General features: G+C 36.1%; 2 protein-coding genes across 2 annotated transcripts; one reads left to right on the top strand and one right to left on the bottom strand.

Annotated features, from left to right (window-relative positions):
- Nucleotides 1-5,965: 5,965 nt before the first annotated feature.
- On the top strand, nt 5,966-7,200 carry LOC130987864 (FCS-Like Zinc finger 14-like). Its single transcript, XM_057911573.1, has 2 exons — nt 5,966-6,771; nt 6,873-7,200. Exons 1-2 carry the CDS (start codon nt 6,218-6,220, stop codon nt 7,039-7,041), a joined length of 723 nt encoding a protein of 240 aa, XP_057767556.1. The 5' UTR covers nt 5,966-6,217; the 3' UTR covers nt 7,042-7,200.
- A 5,479-nt stretch (nt 7,201-12,679) lies between these two features.
- Nucleotides 12,680-21,056, bottom strand: LOC130987854 (oligouridylate-binding protein 1-like). Its single transcript, XM_057911562.1, has 12 exons — nt 20,741-21,056; nt 19,413-19,474; nt 18,054-18,156; nt 17,393-17,469; nt 17,263-17,324; nt 17,078-17,165; nt 16,903-16,978; nt 16,781-16,811; nt 14,529-14,648; nt 14,174-14,259; nt 13,593-13,766; nt 12,680-13,224 (listed from the first exon to the last, which is right to left on the bottom strand). The coding sequence occupies exons 1-12, from the start codon at nt 20,834-20,836 to the stop codon at nt 12,976-12,978; spliced, it is 1,224 nt and encodes a 407-aa protein (XP_057767545.1). The 5' UTR covers nt 20,837-21,056; the 3' UTR covers nt 12,680-12,975.
- Between the last annotated feature and the right edge of the window lie 424 nt (nt 21,057-21,480).

Here is a 21,480-nt window from a genome sequence, read left to right as displayed (position 1 = left end):
CCAATTCTATGTTGATCTGTTTGCTGCTCAACCTACGGTGGTGGATAGGTCCTGGATCCACCAACATGTTCCTTCCCTTGTCACCGCGGATCAGGGGGCTGCACTCGTTGCTTGCCCGGTTGAAGAAGAGATTCGGGCGGCAGTTTTCTCGATGAACAGTAACAGTGCCCCAGGTCCAGACGGTTTTAATGGCAAGTTCTTTCAGGTGACTTGGGAGATTATAAAAATGGATATCACAGCGGCCGTACAACGTTTCTTTACTCGGAATTATCTGCCGGTGGGTCTTAATTCCAATTTTCTCACTCTTCTTCCCAAGAAGAAGGATGCTTTGTCTATTTCGGATTATCGGCCTATTGTTCTTGGGAATTTTCTGTTCAAGATCATTACTAAAGTCTTAACTACTAGACTTAATGAGATTGCCCCCTCTATTATTTCGCCAAACCAGTTTGGATTTGTTAATGGGCGTTCGATTCATGAGGCTATTCTTCTTGCTTCAGAAGGAGTTAATTGCATGAATCGTTCTCTTAAGGGGAATAATTTGGCTCTGAAGGTGGATATCAAAAAAGCTTTTGATACTTTGGACTGGGATTTTGTGGATGTGGTGTTACAGGCGTTTGGTTTTCCTGCTACCTTCAGAAATTGGATCCAAATTATTTTTGATTCTGCCCGGATTTCCATTATGTTCAATGGCACGATCCACGGATTTTTTTCGTGCGGTCGAGGAGTTAGGCAGGGAGATCCGTTATCCCCTATCATTTTCGGTTTAGCTGAAGATGTCTTGAGTAGACTGCTCCTTCATGCAGCTGACAATAACTTTATTTCTCAGATGCGTATGTCGCGACAGTTGCTTTTTCCTTCACACTTATTATATGCAGATGACATTCTTCTCTTTTGTAGAGCGTCAAGGAGATCTTGTGTGATGATTAATTCTATCTTAAAGATATATGCTGGCGTGTCGGGGCAACATTGTAATATTGCTAAATCGACCATTTATTTTGGAAAAGGGGTTTCTACCCCGAGGAAGCGAAGAATTCAGCGTGTCCTTGGGTTTGCAGCTGCCTCGCTTCCGTTTACCTACCTAGGGGTGCCGGTGTTCACGGGACAGGCCTCTTTCTCAAAACTTCGTAAGACAAAGGACTTTATTCTCTCAAAGTTCTCTCATTGGAAAGGTCTTCATCTTTCTATGGCTGGACGTGTTTGTTTGGTCTCTTCGATTATTCAAAGTACGGCGGTGCATAGTATGCTTATTTATAAATGGCCAATGGGGTTTTTGAATGAGTTGGATAAGGCATGCAGGTCGTTTATTTGGACTAGTTGCAGCACGACCACTGCTCGATCTTCGGTGGCGTGGCATCGGGTTTGTGCGCCTAAGGTTATGGGCGGTCTGGGTGTTAGAAGCTTCAGAGATATAAACCGTAGCTTCATGTTTCGCTTATGCTGGCAGATTCTGAAGGGGCAATCTTTGGGGTTTGAGCTTTTCCGCCAACGATATCTCTCTCCGGTCCTTCGCGCGAAATCTCGCTGGTTCTCCTCTACTATTTGGCTTGGTGTTCGAGAGCCAATGCAACAGATTGTGGACGATACTTTCTGTATCCTGGGAAACGGTGACTCCATTTTATTTTGGCTCGACAATTGGTTAGGCTATAAATTGGTGGATAAGCTGCATATTCCGCATTACATGTTCCCGTTTCTTTCTCAACGGGTGTCGGATTATTACTTTGAGGATACTTGGCATTTCACCGACTCTTTTATTGAAGCCTTCCCGGAAGTGGCCTTTGATATCATCTCCGTTCCCCTTGCTAATAATATCGATGATAGGGCTTGGACTCACTCACGTTTCGGCGAGATTACGGCTTCTCTGGCGTTTGATTATCTTGCTCCCTCTTACCCAGTTGTTGATTGGGGTAAATGGATTTGGGCTGCTTTTATTCCGGTTCGTCGTTCGATCACGTGCTGGAGAGTGATCTTGGGGCGCCTGCCTACTACTGATGCTCTTCGACGTTGTGGGTTTGTTGGGCCCAGCTTCTGCCCGCTTTGTCGCCAAGCGCCAGAAAGCATTGACCACATTTTTTGGGAATGTAGTTTTGCGAAGGAAATTTGGAGCATCTTCTTTTCTTGGTTTAGGGTTGAAGTGCCTTTGATTTATGATGTGGGGAGCTTGATTATTCAGGCCATGAGATTCGAAGCTAGCGAGCAGGTAACCAACCTTTGGAGGCTTGGAGTTGTCACGATGATTTGGGGACTGTGGTCTGCTCGAAACAAGATGGTGTTCCATGATATACAACCGACGCGACAGGCGATGATCAGCCTGCTTTTCCTCTCTTTCAAAGAGACTTCGAGCAACTTTCGACTGGGCTGTATGGCGAATTCTGTTAGTGAGTTGCAAGTGCTCCGCCGTGTGAAAGTCGCGGGCAATCCAAGGCCACCTCCGACAACTATTGATGTTTGTTGGAAGCTTCCGCCGCCGCTTTGGCTCAAAGCTAATATTGATGGTTCCATCAGGGGAGAACCGACTACCATGCATGCGGGAGGGGTGATTCGGAATGCTTTTAACTCGGTGATTGCATGCTATCATTTCTCAGCGGGACCTGGATTCCCCTTCGAAGCAGAACTCTTGGCGCTTTTGATTATTCTGGAAAGAGCTGCTGCCAATAATTGGCATAATCTTTGGATAGAGTCGGATTCTACTTACGTCGTCAACATTTTTAACAACCGCTCTTCCCCTGTGCCGTGGCATTTCCGTGGACGTTGGCTTGCTGCTCTTAAGGGTGTCGTCAGCTTTACTATCATTTGTTCTCACATCTTTCGGGAAGGTAATAAAGTTGCGGATTTCATGGCGTCTTCGGTCTCTCATGAAGGTTTCTGGTATCATTCGCTGCCGGAGATCTCACAGCTGGTGCATGAGGACGTTCACTCCACTTTTGTTAGAATGGGGCGCTAGGGTGCTGGTGCGTCGTTGGCGTTTTTTGTTTGGTTTTCCCTGTGTCGTTGGATTGGGCCGAGAAACTTGGAGGTGATGGTTCGGCCGGAACTTCTGAAGTCTTCTCTTCCGCTCATTCAATGTGGTCTTTTGTTTTCTGTTTCCCTCGTTTTTTGAGGTGTTGACGCTGCTTCTCCCCGGAGTTTGGGGTTTTTTGCTTTTTCCTTTTCTCTAATAAAATTCTTAATTCAGCATAAATATCTATCCATTGACCAATTTCAATTATGATAAAATTGTAACTATATATATATATATTATAACTTATTAAATTAAAAAACTTCGGTCGGTTCGGTTTCATCCAAATTTTTTAAACACAAAACCGATCCGACCAAAAAAGTTTCGGTTTTTCTAAAATTAGAACCGATCAAATACCAATGGTTCGGTTCGGTTATTTGGATCCGGTTTGGTTTTGCTCACTCCTAGTAGCCACCCACAATTCACTTAAATAGAAAAAATATTAATTTTTTAAACTTATTTTTTAAAATAAAAATAAGATTTAGGTATTTTGATTGTATTCTTTATATTGTGAATTTTTTTTATGATTTTTTGTAATTTTTTTATTTTTTATTAAAAAATAAATTAAAATAAAAAATGCAAAAAATTACAAAAAAATAACTACAATATAGATACTACAATAAAACAACTAAATGCTATTTTTATTTTAAAAAGTAAATTAAATTAATTAAAATTTTCTCTATTAAATTAAATTGTGGATGGCCACAATGTGGCTGCATAGATTTATTGAAAAAGAAAAAGAGAAAAGGTTCCAAAGAGATAAATACGAGAATCAATGGGGGCGGAGAGTAATAAAAGAAGAGTAAGGGGACTTCTAAACTAAAAAAAGAATAGTGACCTAACGCGTGGGAGTCTGGAGCTGGCGTGTGGTGGGGCCCAAGATTGACAAGCACAGGAGGACCGTTGATTCTGATTGCTGGTAAAGGAGAGAACAACGGGCGATAGACTATACTCTATTTCCGGTGGGGACCACCGCATTCAATCAAATCAAATCATGCCACTCCAACAATCATTACCCACATATATATATATTTTAAATAAATAAATAAAAGAAAATACACTTGTATAGAATCTGTTGGTAAAATTTTAGAGTTTGTATTTACTTGTCTATTTTGCCTTGAGACAAATTAGAAAGACTTGTACAGGCTTCCCTGCAACGTGTTTTTTACTCCACAACGCTTTAATTACGGTGAATAGTCCATTTTGTTAAACGATAATATCTTTCTTTTAATGTCGCGAAAATGATGTTATCACTCAATAGTCAACGTCGACCAATGACCATTACAGAGCTACTAAAATACTTCCTTTCTTCGTAAAACATTTTTCTATTTTATTTTTTCATTTCTTACTTTTTATTTAGATACAAACCTTCTAATTATCAACTCTAAATTTCTCATATATTTACATATGTTGTCATTAATGTACGCATTATTCACTCACTCAACATTATGGGATAACGTCTCCGCTCACCAAAAAGTGATGTTACACAACTACATTGTGACTAGCCATAAATTAGTTAAATAGGGAAAAAAAATTATTCATTTAATTTATTTATTCAAAATAAAAAAGGATTTAATTATTTTATTGCATTATCCATATTGTAGCTATTTTTTATACAGTAATATAGATAAATATTTTTTTATCTGAAAAATAAATTAAATGAATAATTTTTCTCCTATTTGACTAGTTTATAGCTATTAATAGATTTATTGATCATGAAATACATAACTGAACTTTCTTAATGACTATCCATAATATTGCTTATTGGTTAAAATGAAGACTTTTAAGTCAAATTCTGCCCTCACAAATTTTTGCCTAACCCATATTAGAAGTGCTTTCACTTGCAACTTATGAACATATTAATTGGATGAATCTTGGATATAAATCTTAAATTTACCGACTCTGTTGTAAATGTAAATCTTTATAAGGTTTTAATACAATACTTTAATGCATTGCAATTTAACCCTTTTTTTTCATAGATTCGAAGTTAAGGCTCAGATATTCATTTAATATCAAAATTTAAAATTAATTCAGGTGCTTTGGAACCCATCTTTTCCTTTTGTAATTTCATCACAAGGTTCGAAAGTGCAACACGAATCACTATAAATGTTGAATTTAGTAACTCCAACTCCCGACTCAATTATTCAATCATTTAAATTTAATTCATAGCAAGGTCCAACTCTGGAATGTAACTTGTAATTATTTAAAAAACATAAAAGAAATAATGAATGAATTGTAGAAACGGGAGCATACTTTGGCTTTCTAGTAAAGTTTTGGAAGCTCAATGAATGAATCAAATCCCTATAAAAGAATGAGCAAAGTTATTATGCTAAAAGCTGGACGAAGAAATTAAGTAATTACTTTTCGATTGAGTAATAAAAAAAAATGAAGAGAAAAGAAATGTGTGGAGAAGAAAGGTGTTGAAAATCATTGCGATATATTCTCGCAATTATTTTGGTGTTAAAAATAAATAAAGATCTGCCCTCATCTTTGCCTTTTAGGCAAAAGAATAATATCTTGTAAAGAGTAGGTCGGATTTGGTAAAAAGAAAAACCAGGGGTAGATCCGTCACTCCACACGCAACAGCTCAACAGCGAGTGTGAATTCAGCGGCACCATACAAAATACATCACTCTCCGGGCCCAACGGGCCCCACTGCAAGTGGGCTTTACTACAATAGTCCAAAATCCCCAACGGAAAAGATAAATAAATAAATAAATGAGAGGAGCGGGCCCCGCCGGTTGGACTTAGTAATAATGCCAACACCTCTCACGGAACGCCACGTGCTCGCCGCCGGCGAGGTCACGTCGCCGGAATCTGGAGCTGAGTCAGAAAACGGCGACGTGGGCCCGGTCCGTCGATTGGTTCCCAATCATGGGACAGAGACGTCTCTTAAAATATTGTCCACTGACAAGTGACATCTTGGAAAAAAATATACTTTGGAATCCGATTAAATAATATAGAATAAAGCGGTTCAATAATTCAGCCTTAGTGATTGTGTTCCAAGAGAAAATATTCAAAAAATATAGTAAAAATTAATCATGCAATTAGTATATAACTCCGCATTTCAAACCAAACCATGGGCTTAGTCTAACAACTCCATCAATCGAACAATCACAATTGAGGAAGCTCCATAAAAAGGGAGAGCTCAAGAGCAAGCCTCCAAAACTCTCCCTCCATCAAATTAATCATATCATTTAATCGGAGAATATTATTTCTAGTCATGTTAGGGAAGACGTCGAAGCCGGTGATCGAGATTCTCACCGGATCTTTGTGTTCCGGCGCCGGAAGCCCGAGGAGTCAGATTCAGTCTCCGAGGGGGCTCAAGAGCCTGGATCTCGGCGCCGTGGGGTTAGGGATAGTGGCGGCTCTCGAGAAATCCGGCGCTGGTAGGGATGGTATTCCGGCGTTGTTCGGCCGGAATTTGACGCGATCGAGTCCGATTCCGGTGAATTCTCCGAAGAATTGTTGTAGGAGTAGGAGAGAGGCGGAGGAGATGCAGATGGATAGTTTGGAGGAGTACACGATAGTGACGTGTCACGGCCCGAACAAGTCTTACACGAAGGTGTACTCCGATGCGGCGGCGGAAGGAGGTAGGAAAGGAGATGAAAGAGCTCCTTTCAGAATACAAAACGGTAAGAAGAGCAATCGCGCCGCCGTCTTCCACATATCTCCGGCGAGAGGTGTGGATACTGGCGGCGTTCCGACGCCGGATTTTCTAAGCTCGTGCGATTTGTGCCAGAAGAAACTCCACGGCAAAGACATATACATGTACAGGTAATTGAAACAATTCCGATCATCGCTCCTAAAAACTGATTGAAAAGCGTTGTGAGTTGTGATTAGGTTTATTCATTAAGTCTGTGATTTGGACATTGCAGGGGAGAGAAAGCATTCTGCAGCGCAGATTGCAGGTATACGCAGATGGTGATGGATGAGCGGAAGGAAAAGTGCAGCGCGGAAGCGTCGAAGCCCGCGGCGGCGGCGGAAGTTGCAGGCTCGCCGTACGGTAACGGCCAGATGTTCACCGCCGGGATTCTGGCTATATAGATTTCTGACACCGTCAATAAGTATTGCTAGAGTACATATATATATATGTATGTGTCATATACTATCATATATATATATATATATATAAACACTGCGGAATGTAACACGTTCATACATATGAGAAACAGCTCATCAATTAATGGAGCTGCCTTTTTGCCATCTTTTCTTCTACATATATCACAAATTTTGCTTCACTATATGTATATGTCTCAAAGTTAAAATTAACTTTCAAATTCGAATTCGGATTCAGAAAATTGTGGCAGCAGAAATATAATATGCTCCCTCGTTCACGAAAAAAAGTTTCATTTGAGGTTCGGCACGAGTTTTAAGAAAGTCGTCAAAGTGGATGTAAGTGTGATAAATGTACAATTTGTGGGGGTAATATTAGTATAAAAAAGTATAATAAAAGTACATTTTTAGTTAAAAAATGGAATAAAAGTATATAGTTAAATGTAAGAGAAAATATATGACGTGATTTGTTCAAAAAGTTAAATAAGACTCTTTTTATGGAGAAAAAAAAAGAGGTAAGTAGACTCTTTTCCGTGGACGGAGGGAATATAAACTTTATTGTTATTAATATGGTGATGTTAATATATGAGCATAAATTGATCAGGAGAAGATTGGCAAAGAAAGCAATGATATCATCACCAGCTTCAGGCTTATGCAGCTTTAAACATCACCACCCCACAACAAGCACCACAAGGGAATAGATGGGAAAAAAACTGTAATTAAATTAACAAATATCCCAAAATGGAATATAGCAGGTGGTACCACAGGATTAAATTAAGATGATGCTATTCTTTGTTGAAAAGTCTAATACTAATAGTTACAAAATATTTTGAGTTCTTAGATTTGTATATGTGGACCTAACGAACCGTGAATTGTCAGTTATAAGACAACGAAATGAAACTTAGAGGGTGTTTGGGTGAGCTTAAAAACTTTGTTAAAATAGTTTATAAATTATTCAGAAGCTTATAAGCTCTAAAAAATTATAAGCTTTCTAAAAATTAAGTTCATCTCTCTCAACTTATTTTTTCATCTTAAGTTATAAGAGTTTATAAACATTTTAAAATAAACTTAGCCAAACACCCTCTTAGTTGATAAGATGTTTCTTTTCTAACCATTAAATTAGGATTTGAGTCCTCTCAAGATAAATGATATTATTATTGATCATCTTTAAAAATAGAGAAGAAAATTGCAGTTGCAGGTGGAACCATCAATTTCCAATTAGATGGGATCACCTGTCCCACTATTTTGTGTGTACCATTGTGTACCGCTCTTAATTTATCTATCTTATAATTATTTTTTATAAAAATAAAAAATATTATTATATTATAAACTCTAATTAATATTTATAACTAAAAATTGAAATTTTAAAAAATTATATACCCTAACTTTGAATTAATGAATCCAAATAATCAATTATTAATTCAAATAAATATAAAAAAAATAATTATAAACTCTAATTGGACGAGTGAACCCCTGTTAATTACTTCATCCGTCCCACTCCAATAGACTCACTTCTTTTGGGCAAGGAAATTAAGAAAACATACTTTTTTAGCAGGAAAGTGGTAGTAAAGTGGTGTGTGTGGCCCACACCAATTAAGTACAACTTTTTTACCCAATAAGAAAAATGAGCCTATTGGAGTGGGATGGAGGGAATATCTTTTTATAATATTAAAGCATAATAAATTAAAATTGAAGAAAATATAATTAAAAATTATAATAAATTAGTGATTTCCAATGGGCTTGTAGTTTAAATTTTGAATTCGGCGGTTTAGATTCCTTTCATATGAATAACCCCCACTCAATTATTTTAATTATAACATTTCACAAGATTCTTTAGGATAAATGAAATTGGCTTAGTTTCACAAAATTTTTAAATAAAGATTTTAATTGTTTTACACTTCATTTAATTAATTATGTACATTTTAGCTATAAAAGTTTTGAAAAGAAAAAAGAAAAATAGCAATTTAGCCCCTACCATAGACACCCCTATAGCGTTTGATATCATATACTCAAGATTCGATTAGATCCACACGTTTCAATTTGGGTGCAGTTAAGTCCCTCCGTCTAACGGCGACCAGACGCCGTTAGACATAGAGGCTTAATTGCACCCGAATTGGAACATGGGGGCTTAATGACGTCGTTTGTAATTTTTTATTTATTTCTAATTGCACTACATCTCATCTCTCTCTACGTCGTCGGAATTTAAGAGGGGAGGGAAGAGATCAGAAGGGACGGAAGACACATGCACAACTTTAGCCAACAGCGAAGCAAACTTTTGATTGACTGGGAAAGATTATCGACTGGGAAGGTATGGCAAAGTTGTTGGTCTCTGACGAGGGGCACCGTGAGTTTGCCATCCTCCGACCAGGTTAACACTCAGAAAAATTCATTTATAGAAAAAAAAATCATTTCACTTTCTCAAACCAAACAACCCCTTAGTGGTTGAAATGGTTAAGTGAAAAACTGTTATAATCTGTAAAAAAATTTGGGTCTAATTTATTTACTCGCAAACTCAAAACTATGCTAATTAACACTATAAATCTCGCCAAACTTTAACTCAGATTAATTGAACTTCATTATTATATCAGACCTATCGCAATTTGCTCTTTATCTTCAACACGCCAGGTCGCCATTGTCGTAGGAATCACGCGCAGCTCGAGACCAAACTCAACCAGATTGAATATCTTACGCCTTTTTTGCTTGTATATTTGTTTTGATAAGATTTTAAAATTTGTTGATTTTGCTTGTGTGCATGTGTACGAATGGTTTGTCTTATGTTTGGTGATATCAAGGTGATTTTAGATTATGTTTGCTTGTGTGAGCCGCCAGCCGATCTCATCCATCTCTTCTTAAATTCCAACGATGCAGAGAAAGTGGAGGTGAATTGCAATAAAATTTTTTTTGCAAACAGTGTCATTAGGCTCCCTATGTTCCAATTTAAGTGCAATAAGTCTCTCTGTCTAACGGCAACATGCCATCTAATGTCGTCAGATCGCTGTTAGATGGAAAGGCGTAATTGCACCCAAATCGAAATATAGAAGAAGGTCTAATTGACCGAATCTTGAATATAGGGTGACAGACGTCATATGAATGTCTATGATAGAGGCTAAATTGCTACTTCTCCCAAAAAAAGAAAAAGAAGAAGAAGATGGATTCATCCACGGATTGTAATTGATCTCCCAATATTTTACCATGATTCCAACTTTTGAAAGCGTGAATTGATGATTGTGAAGCAATTCGAACTAAAACTAGGATAGAGTACATCTCTGTGGACGTTAATGGACAAGAAAAGGGGTTGTTATTCTACTGGTTTGGTTTATACTCCCTCTGTCCCATTGCTAGTGGATCATCACTTTTGCACACGGTTATTAAGAAGAAAAGTGATTTAAAGGTAAAAGTGATAGAAAGTGGTGGAGCCCATAATTTTTTGTGAGAAAAAGTGGTTTACTTTTATGGAACATGTCATTATCAATGAGACAGACTAAAAAGAAAAGTGAATCATTATTAATGGGACGGAGAGAGTATATTATGGTATATTTTTAAATTACAACATTTTTTGTATACTAATATCAATTCACACCTTATTAGATGTATAATTACTCCATCTGTGATCCGTCCATAAAAAATACTCGTTTATTTTTATAATTTTAGAATCGTTTAGAATGTCTCCACTCACAATACAATTAATTATTACTCCCTCTGTCCTGGCTTTTGGTATCTAGTTGAGAACGGCACGAGTTTTAATAAAGTGATTGATGTGTTGTGAGTGGAATAAGGGTCTCATATTTTATGTGAGAGTTAAAATAATTAAAGTAGAGTAAAGACCCCACCTACTTTTACCAAAAATAGAAATGGATACCAAAATGTGATACGGCTAAAAAAGAAAGTTGGATACTAAAAGTTGGGACGGAGGGAGGAGTACTATATAAACACTATTTTTTAAGTGAATTCTTTTTTCACTCACAATACAATAATCATTTTTATTAAAATTTATATTCGTCCCTTAATAAAAGTATTTTTTTGTGGAAGGGAGTATAATATATGTATTCGTTTGATAGAACTCAATAGTCTTTTTATTGTGTGCCTTTATTTCATTATTTTAGGACACAAGAAGAATATATGGGGCCATCTCCGTAGAAATTGACAACTTTTTTTATTTTTATTTTTTCTATTTGGTTTTAGGTGGTATGTGACGACTTTTTCCCCTTTCAACATTTAATACCAAATATTTAAAATAATATATTCCTTTTCTTCATAGAAAAACAAAAACAATTAATACCAAAGATTAAAATATGATGTATGGCCGCTAGGCGCCGAGGGGAGCGACCAACTCAGTGACTATGCGCCTTTAAGCTTTTTTCTCCCTTTCCCTTTCATCTTACTACTATAAGTTATGAGTAATTGTTTTATTAAGAAAAAATATTTTCTAGTGCCACTATGTATAATATCTTATTATGTGTTGCGTATGTTAAAATGAAATATTTTTTTGGAAAAGTGCTAAAAAATAATATTATCTCACTTTTGATCTCTGTTACTAGGAACAATAGAGTTTTAGGACTTCAAATTTTGTGCTTTGCATGTGTGTGCGTTAAAGATTTTTTGGGCAAATTCTAACTTTTTCCGATGACATATACCCAAAATTTGTCGCTATTTAGGATATTGATTGGATGACATTTAATCACGCGAAAAATGTTGCCTTGTTCTGACATACCATTTTATTGGATGCTAGAATTTTAATTGTATTTATGCTAGATTTTAGATTATATATGTATGCAATCAATTTAAATATGTTTATAATAGATTAAATAAAAAAGTATTAGATTATATTTATGCTATAATTTGGATCTATGTCAATGGAATATCAAAAGGAATTGAAGAATGGGATGTGTATACTAATATGGGTTAAATATTTTTAATACCCACTTCCATAATATATCTATCAAATTTACCCACCCTTATAAAATATCTATGAAAAATACTCACTTCTTAGTGAAATATCATTCATACCCTTATGTTATATCTCTCTTTATACTTCATCTTATACATTATTTTAAATTTTGACCCTACTAATATTGGTGACGAGCGTGCATCTTTAAAAATTAACTTTAAATGGGTTGTCAGATTAAAATTTGAAAAATCAACATCTGAGATTCTGAAATGTTTGTACTCTTTTACTTTTGCTGATTTCTAGACTTCAAATCAAATCAACTTTGTGAATTAAAATTATTTAAAAACTAAAATAAGTACATAGTTTAAGAATTTATGCAAGTATTTTTATAACCATTTTTATAAAAGTGAGTAGTAGTGTAGTAGTATATACTCCCTCCGTCCCACTGTAAGTGAGACCTTTTTTTTAGCACGGAAATTAAGAAAAGTGTATTTTGTGTGTAGGTGAAAAAGTGAGAAGGTGTTTAAAGGGGAAAACTTTTACCCAAAAAATAAAAGAGTCTCACTTACAGTGGGACGCCCAAAATAGAAAGAGTCTCAAATACAGTGAGACGGAGGAAGTATTTTTTTTCAAAATACATAGCTGTTGAACCAATTTCGTATTTGGTATTCTAAGTCAGAGACTACTGTGTATCCAATAAAAAGTTACAACTAGGAAGCTACAAACAAACACAAAAAATGGTGAAGTGAATTTCTCGTCTTCATTGGTACAAAATTGATCAAGTAACAAAAAGTGTAGGCCTACAGCAACGGCTGCATAAAAAACTGAGCAAATAAAAGACTAAAAAATAGAATATTTTCTGTAGTTGGAAAAATAAAAGCATGAAAACATAAAAATAGGAAAATATTTTCCAAGAATCTCTGTTTGGGTTGGAAACAGAGGTTGAATTATGATATACCTAATCCGAAAAAACTAGGATACAAGCTACAAGGTGCACCAGTAACGTTTAGAAAAACAAATAAAAATTTAAATCTGGGTTACTGCTGGTAATAGAGGGGTTGCTGGGTCGAATACCCTCCATCGTACATCTGTTGGGTAGCACCACTGAGACGATGGTGGGCCTGCGGATTCATCAGGGCTTGAGCCGCACCTAGTTTATTCAGTGCAATCTGTCGCTCGTAGGCCGCCAGATCAGCAGCTGTGAAACCAGGCATGTGTGTTACTGCTGGTGGAGGCAGAGGGGTCGAGCTCGTTCCAGGTGGAGTAGGCTTGCTACCCCACGAGCACTACAGATAACCATTCATCCGTTAGAAAACAACCCACATGCAACCGCATAATAATCTTAAACGCGCACACACAGCAGCAGGCCTGAAAAAAGCAATGTCCAAGGGTTTTTTTGTCGCTTCACGTAAATGTCGGTATTTCCTACATGTTTTTTTTTATCAAAAGTTGGTAGTTTCTAATGCCTTATCAAAAGTGGGTTGAAATCGAAATATGCAAGCACTAAGATTAAGTTGCAAAAGTAAACACCAAAAAGAAAACTAGGGTAGAGGATGAGCATTTGTCAATCTTAGATTGCAAGTACACGGAATGCAACTAACTCAATAATCATCTTTCCAAAAATAGTAAACCAACTGAAATAAAAGAAGCATACCTTAACTGTCTTGCCAAAAAGAATGCGAGCATTTCCCATCTGGATAGCACGGGCAGCTTCAGCATGGCTGCTGTACCGTATGAACCCAAAACCTTTGTCTCTCTGAATGCGGACATCTTCAATCACTCCAACGCCAAGTGCATGGAAATGGCGATGGAGATCAACTGATGTGACCTGCATATGTTGAGTGTCAGCAATATGAGAAAAATCAACCCCACCGCCGACACAGACGAGAGAAACTATAAAAAAGAGAGAATGCAATTGAAAATTCATATTTATTAAAAACGTCGAGAAAATCATCAATCCTTTATGCATTGGTTACGGTCCAACTCAGCACAATTTTGAAGGTTAAAGGAGTGTGATGAAAATCTAATGAGAGTTTTCTTTTTAAGCAAAACATCAGATAATCCAAAACTATGAAAACAACACTGAAAAGCATGAGCTCAGTAATTCCAAGCTCATGGTTTGCCCATAGTCGAGATCTATGAATATTCAGAGAATTTGTTGATGCCAAACTGGATGCCAACATGGGAGGTATCATGGGACAAGGTAGATAGCACATTTGCCGAACTTTAACTTACTTCAGGAGCAAGATTTCCCACATAAACAGTTGTATACTGTGGATTATTCTCTGGAGCATCTTCATTCCGTTTTTCTTGGCCATCATCTGCACAAGTTATGAGCAACTTAGAAGTGACAAGTGTATTGCAAAAACATGTCTTGAATCTGAAAATGCAATCAATGTAATAAAACCAATGATTATCACTTTCTAGCATGGCTCATCCATTCAATTTTGGAGTACTTCTAAGATTCAAGGTTTGAAAATGAGAAATGAGCTACGGAACTCTACTTACAAATTACACTCCATAAAATTATAAAATTTGAATTTAGAGTCATGAATAATTTAAAAAATTAACATCAGTTTAAGGAGCTAACCAGATGCTCCATTTGTTAGTTCCACAACATTTTTTGAATCAGGATTCTGCTGCTCATCGCCTTGACCAGCACCTTTTGCCGCCCAATTGCAGCGAATTTGTCTGCTTCCAAGCCACTTCCCTGCAAATTTAATTAGGAGAAAGACACATCAATAGCAGCTCAAAACTTGAAGCATATTAGATCATTATGAGCACCCAGTTGCATTCCCCAAACATGTGAACTTGTCCACATAATTGGTTTTCAGTATTGCAACCTTGAGCAACACAAAACAACAATTGCAAGACTTCTATGTCACATGTACAAATTTCTAATAATTATCAGGATATCCACTCAAAACACAAAATAAATACCCCTTCGTTTTCAAAAACATCTAATTCAAGGTCATCTCTTAAGAAGCAATTAAAAACAGAAATAGATGTAGTGAACCTGCATTTAACTCTAGAAATGAAAACCAAACAGGCTCTAAAGTTCACTGGACTTCCACCCAAGCAACCAAACCTAGTCATTTAGTTTAAAACTGTTCAAGACATAAATATAATGTATAAGGGGGTGTGCACATTGCATGATTAGGCTAGATTGACTAATTTTATCCAGGCTAATCCACTGTTTACTTTGCTGGATTTATAATGAGGGATATCGCAAAGCACGTTTTAAATTCTTAGATTTTGGATTTTTCAGAGGATATGAATCCAACCCAAAATGGTATGAGTATTCTTATCCAAGCAAGTAATAAAACTGAAATGGCTATCATAACCTTGAAATATTCCATACTCTTTCATATTTGTTTCGACAAAGAATAAATAAAAGATTTAAAAACAGAATTTCAAATTCTTAATTACAATTAAAAACCTCAAAAGAAAACAAAAATCTTAACTAAACAAAGTCCAACGATTATTATTAATAGCAATTGTTTCTCTATCTGTACCCTTCTCTCTCTAAAACTTTCTCCAATTCAATCTTATTTCATTCTCTAACAACACTATTAGAGTTTCTCTCTCTCAAATTTCTCCCCCACACCCAGTATTTTCCAGAATATTGTGCCACGGCGTTGGCCACTGGCAGTCCAACCATAGCTATGGTCGGCCGAAATAAGAAAAGGTAATCTGTAAATCTTGTTGGGTTTTGATTTGGAATTACAGTAGCATGGTGGGCTGGTTACAGAGCAGATCGGCTGAGGGTAAAGAGAACACGTCACCAGCAGGCCATGGCGGCAAAACTAGAATGTGTCTCACCAGAAATGGAGAATAAGAAAAGAAAAAAGAATGAAATTTTGGTTTAACTCTCACGCATGCATATAATATAATGTATGTATATATGTAGAGAGAGAGAGAGAGAATGAATGAATGAATGAATGAAGTCGCAAACTAAAACTTGGCGATGAGGAGGGTTAAGCCATTTTGCCCTGATTTCAGAAGGGTGTTTATGTAAATTACTGAAATTTCATTTTCTTATAAAAATTAATTTTTTTTAATCCTGTATCCATCCATTCCAAGTAAACACTAGATTGATTATCCAAGACTAATCAACCTTAAATTAAGAAATCTTGAAAAGTAAACACTAGATTGATTATCCAAGACTAATCAAACTTAAATTAAGAAATCTTGAAAAGTAAACACTCCGTAAATGTATGGAGGATATGTATATATATAGGGAGTGTTTACTCTGAATGATTAACTTTGATAGATAAAAATAGTAGGGCATTTGTTTACTTAGATGGATTGAAATTTTAAGATAACCCAAGCCCATTGATTATTTATATCATTTATGCTAGTTTTGCTTGATTCATATCCCATTGAAAGGGTGGGATTGGAGAAATCCTACTCTTGAGGATAAAAATACTCAATCATGCAAAGTAAACGCTGCCATAAGGTAGAGATCCAGTGAGAATTACACACAAACAAATCCATGAGCCCCACATGAACAAATCAATAACACAAAAACGAAAGCGACATTAGTTCAATGCATTGTTCATGTGTTTCGTAACGTTGATTAGTTCATGTCGGGTTCATGGATTTCATTGATTTATTCATGTATTCTCATTTCTAACAAAAGATATCCACTCTCTCTCTCTCTGTATATATATATATATTTGTGAATCATTTATAGGGTGCAAATTGTATGCTAAAAAAAGAGAAGAAAAAGTTGACAAACATAGTAGGAAAAAAAGAGGTCATCTTATTACTTTTTTCACGGGCATACACGCACATAAGAAAAAAGAACAGAATAAAATGACACGAGAATAGAATTCTCACCATTCAAGTCATTTATTGAACTTTGAGCATCCTGGAAATCACACAAAGGTGCATGATCAACTAACATATTCATGAATTAAATGGAAGAAAAAGAGGAGGGCCAAATGAAAACTTTTGTGGACCTGCTGACTGCGAAAAGAAACGAAGCCAAAACCCCTTGAGCGTCCAGTCTTCTGGTCCCACATTACCCTTGCATCTCTGCATCAACATAAAGGTTGGTGAGATTAAGTTTCTTCCCGATGTAACCATTCAAAAGCAAGCATAACTCGAACAAAAGAGCAGTGGAATTGGACTTACGAGCAAGTAGGATATACAGAGAAGCATGCAAATAAGGTAGCATCAGTAACCTCCGGGCTAAGATCACCAACAAAAATGTTGAAGTGATCTGCAAAGCAAGTTCATAAACAGCATAAAATATCTTAGCTAAACCCACAAAATTGTGATGATAAAAGAGAACAAGAAGTGGATAATACAGTACATACTTGATGTGTCTTCTCGCTGAGCACTAGCATATGCCCAATTGACTTTTATCGGCTGTCCAAACCTGTGTAAAATTTATTAGACAAACCAGAAACTAATCAAATATCAACAATTAGCCAGAGTTCCACTTACAAATGCCTGCCATTAAGAGTCACGATGGCAAGTGCAGCTGATCGACGATCAAAGTAATCCACAAAACCATAGGATGACTGCATCACAGTGTACAAATAAATAAGAATGGGAGTGGACAGAAATAAATTTTCCTTCAGATAAAATAATCTATTGTATTAATTTCTAATTGAAAGGTATACTTTAGCACTAGCCAAGTGTTCCTTTATCAATTTATCATCACATAAGCACCTAAGGAAGACTTACAATGTCAGTATGTCACAGATAAAGTATAAATGAACTTATTGTAAATTAGTAATGATGCGTATCATTCAATCAAATAATGGTAATTTAGCTAAGATGAGAAAATAGTTCATTATATCATTAGAAGTTAATGGAGGTTAACATTTAATACTACTCCTTCCTTGTAAGAGTATATCAGCAACAAAATATTTTGTCTTGCAATACGGCCTGAAGTTTTTACAAAGGTTGCTTAAAAATGCATATCTAACAAAACTACCAAGCATATCAACAACATAAATATTTATTAGGTATATATTTCAAAAAGCTAAGGCAGCACTTAATGCCAAGCGAAAGAAAAGCAAGCTCTTATTCTAGGATATGAATCAAATGCTGGGTCCACACACTAGCAAAATGAAGTTAACAAGTAAGAAATGAAGCACACCTTTTCTTTCCGAATGAGCTTGCAACCTTCAAGAGGACCTGTACCTGAGAAAACCTCCTGAAGAAGAGGTTCAGTAACTTGAGGGTGGATATTTCCAACGTACCTACATCACATCATGGCATATACATATAGACATTAGAAATTAAAATCTGATATTACCCATAAAACAGTAAAATGCAGATAGCCAATCTAGAGTAGGACTTGAGCTCTCGTATAAGATTGAGAACCTTGTTTGCCAAGTGACCCACAGAGTCATAGCTACAATCTAGTACACGTGTCATGGACTATGGCGCACAAGTGATAGCACTAATTACTAAATCTCCTTATAAGTTATATGGTTTATGTTTGTGGGAAATGAGCTGTTGCTAATTATTAATTGTGTTGCTGGAGTATTTTTGTAGTGGGCCAAGGTGTGGGCCTGGGCCTGGGCCTTGTGACTTATTCATCTCATATTCTCATATTAATAGGTTATTAGGGCTAGAGGGTTTGTCATGTTCTGGAGAATTCTATTCTGAACAGAAATTTCTGTAGGCCTAATCTCAGTTAACGTTTCTTCAGTTGGATTTTCACATTCGACCGCCTAATCTCTATTAACAAGTTCTTACTACCACTTGTTCAGTTGATACAGCCCATTTTCAGAAAAAAAAATAATGTTGCTTTAGTATTCAATGGAGAGAAAGTCATATTACAATGTCCTTCCATCTAAGCTCTCGTGAGTTCGTCCAATTAACATAATGTTTTTATTTTTATATAATTGTTACGACAAGATGATGATTAAACAAACAAATGTCCATATAAAAAGAGAAGATTTGGGAAATGCAACCAGATGTCTCTTGAGTATGTACGCAAGGCAATGCTTACATGTATATGTGCATGCACACACAACATATAAAAATTCATACATATATGTACAGATCAGTGTTTTCTCCATAATTTTCTAATAGAGAAGCTGGAGATTTCTCCAATCATTCCAAACAGGAATAATTGATATCAGAATACAGTTAAGAAGATATGGATTGTTGGTCACAGTCAGTTAACAACATAGATGAGACTAAATTTTTAAATTTTATAAACTAGTTTCAGTAACTTATGGTGCTTTTTGTACTGATGACATGCACTGAGATAGTTCTGCTAACAAAATTATAACTTGAAATAAAGTAAATTAAAAGATGAACCACTTCAAACATATGAAGTACCAAATCTCATCTTTTATTTCTCTCTCAATAACCACCAAACTAAAGTACAACATCCAGAAGCTGGAGGAATTGTAGCAAAAACTAGGACATTAAATGGAAATTTTAAATAGCAAAATGGAGTAATTGCAATAAGTAAAATTGTCAATTTGTCATAAAGACTCACACACTGCGGCATGAGCTTGAGTCAAATCCAGGAGGCAAATTCCCACTCAAGATAGGTTCTATCTGCATATTGATCAAAAAGTTAGTAATAGATCAAATTAAATATAAGACAAGCCAACAAGGCCTTTGTTAGAACATGAATAGAATCCAAAGGTTCTGTTTAGTGGAGGCAAAGCTCCTTTCCTCATCAAATTATTTGTCCACCCATAAATACACTATTGCACCCAGGCCCCCATGGGGACCAGTAGCAAAACAGCAATGTGATGGTTCCACTATACCCAACATAGGAAACATTTTGGCTTTGCCAAACAGAAATAAATGCAGGTCCAGGGCTCAAGTAGTACTCCTACCACACACACACACACGCACACGAGAGAGAGAGAGAGAGAGAGAGAGTGAGAGGGGGGGGAGAGTATTTTTACACGACTGTATGTAAATGTCCATGTATTTTATATAAGTTGGAACTTGTAATCATAGTGAGAATTTGAGTGTTTTTCCTTCCTTATTTCCACTTACAACTTAATTTGTCGTCATACTTTCTGCATTCAACCCCCCCTACCTGACCCAACATAAATACGGAAAATCTTGAATCCATGATTTTTTTCAAACCATTTCGAATTCTAAATATTTTTAGTAGTATCGTGCCAAAAGGCATATGTCAATTCACAAGAAAACAACACCCACTCAGGTTTTAAGCAAAAAAAATTACACAAAACCACGATACGGTAAGTTGTACGACTCCCACAATGATCAAATATGAAAAGATCAAGAAGCACTCAACTCGTAACAGTCGGGCGAAAATAGCAAGATCACATATATAATCAATAACACTCTAACTGACACATGAGAAAAAAGAAATACATACATTAGAAACTACTAAATCAATTACCAACTTTTGGTGTGCAATATCTTCTCTAACAGCAGAACAAGATTAATTTAATATCCATTGCATTTTCTGTTTAGTAGCCACCCAACAGGTTCAGTCAAACTATAGTAATAAAACATTTCATCATATCATTTCCACACCGAAATCAAAGTTCCCCACAACAATGGAATTAAGAGATGAGAGCTTAGTCTAAAACATGTCATCTGCATTAGGAAAGACAACAAGTCCAGTACATAGTCAAAGGTAAAAAAAAAATAAAAAGCCCCTGAACTTGATTATTAGAAAAACATATACAAAAGGCATTCTTGTCCATGAAATCAAAGCAAAAAATACGCAGCCAAGAAAAATTCCTAATTCGAAAAAGAGAAAATCCAGAAAAAGTGTTTCATACAACGGCGAAAAAAATTGAGACCCATGAAAAAAAGCTGAAAAGGAAAAGAAACCTGAGGAGGAGCGAGAAGACCCGGATGGTAAAGGGACTGCTGCATCAGCGCTAGCTGCTGCTGTTGCTGCTTCAACCTTTGCTGCTGCTGCTGCATCCCTTCTTTTTTTCCGTACAAACAGCAGAAAAATATATAAACGGGAGAAAGAAGGGAAATAAAAATGGGAATAGAAAAATCGGGGTGACCAGAAGCGGAAAAGAATTAAAAATTGAGAGAAATGAAAGGGAGAAGAAAAAAGGAAAAGAAAAGAAAAAGAACCCTCGCAGAGAGAGGGGGAGAAGAATGAGATGATGATGATGTGCGTGCAACTACACTAACACTACCGCTCCTTTTCACTGCCACGGCTATCATCCCCTGTTACGCACTCTCCTGCTTCTACGTGCAACTGCCTTTCCTCACCAATCATCTTTAAAATATTATTACTCCTACTTTTTCTTTAGAAAATACGCTAATTTAGTCTGAATATTGTGGCTTTAATACATTATTCAAACCTAATAAATCAAGTTTTGTGAGCATTTTAATTAAGAAATGATTTTCAATGCCATATTACCTTAAATACAAAACGTCATCTTTTACATGTAAGAATTTACTTGTTATTTTCAATGCCAATATTATTTTTCAACCCGAAAAAATCACTCATAACGGAATATTAATTAAATTAAAACAATGTATTTTCCCTCACTGTTTTATGACGTGGATAAGCAGAGGCATTACAAGTCAACTACAGTAAATCTAAAGTA

This window comes from Salvia miltiorrhiza, chromosome 1, assembly GCF_028751815.1.
Source record: "Salvia miltiorrhiza cultivar Shanhuang (shh) chromosome 1, IMPLAD_Smil_shh, whole genome shotgun sequence".
Classification (NCBI taxonomy): Eukaryota; Viridiplantae; Streptophyta; class Magnoliopsida; order Lamiales; family Lamiaceae; genus Salvia; species Salvia miltiorrhiza.
Note: the sequence above shows the minus strand (reverse complement) of the source record. Positions and strands in the feature narration are given on the sequence as shown.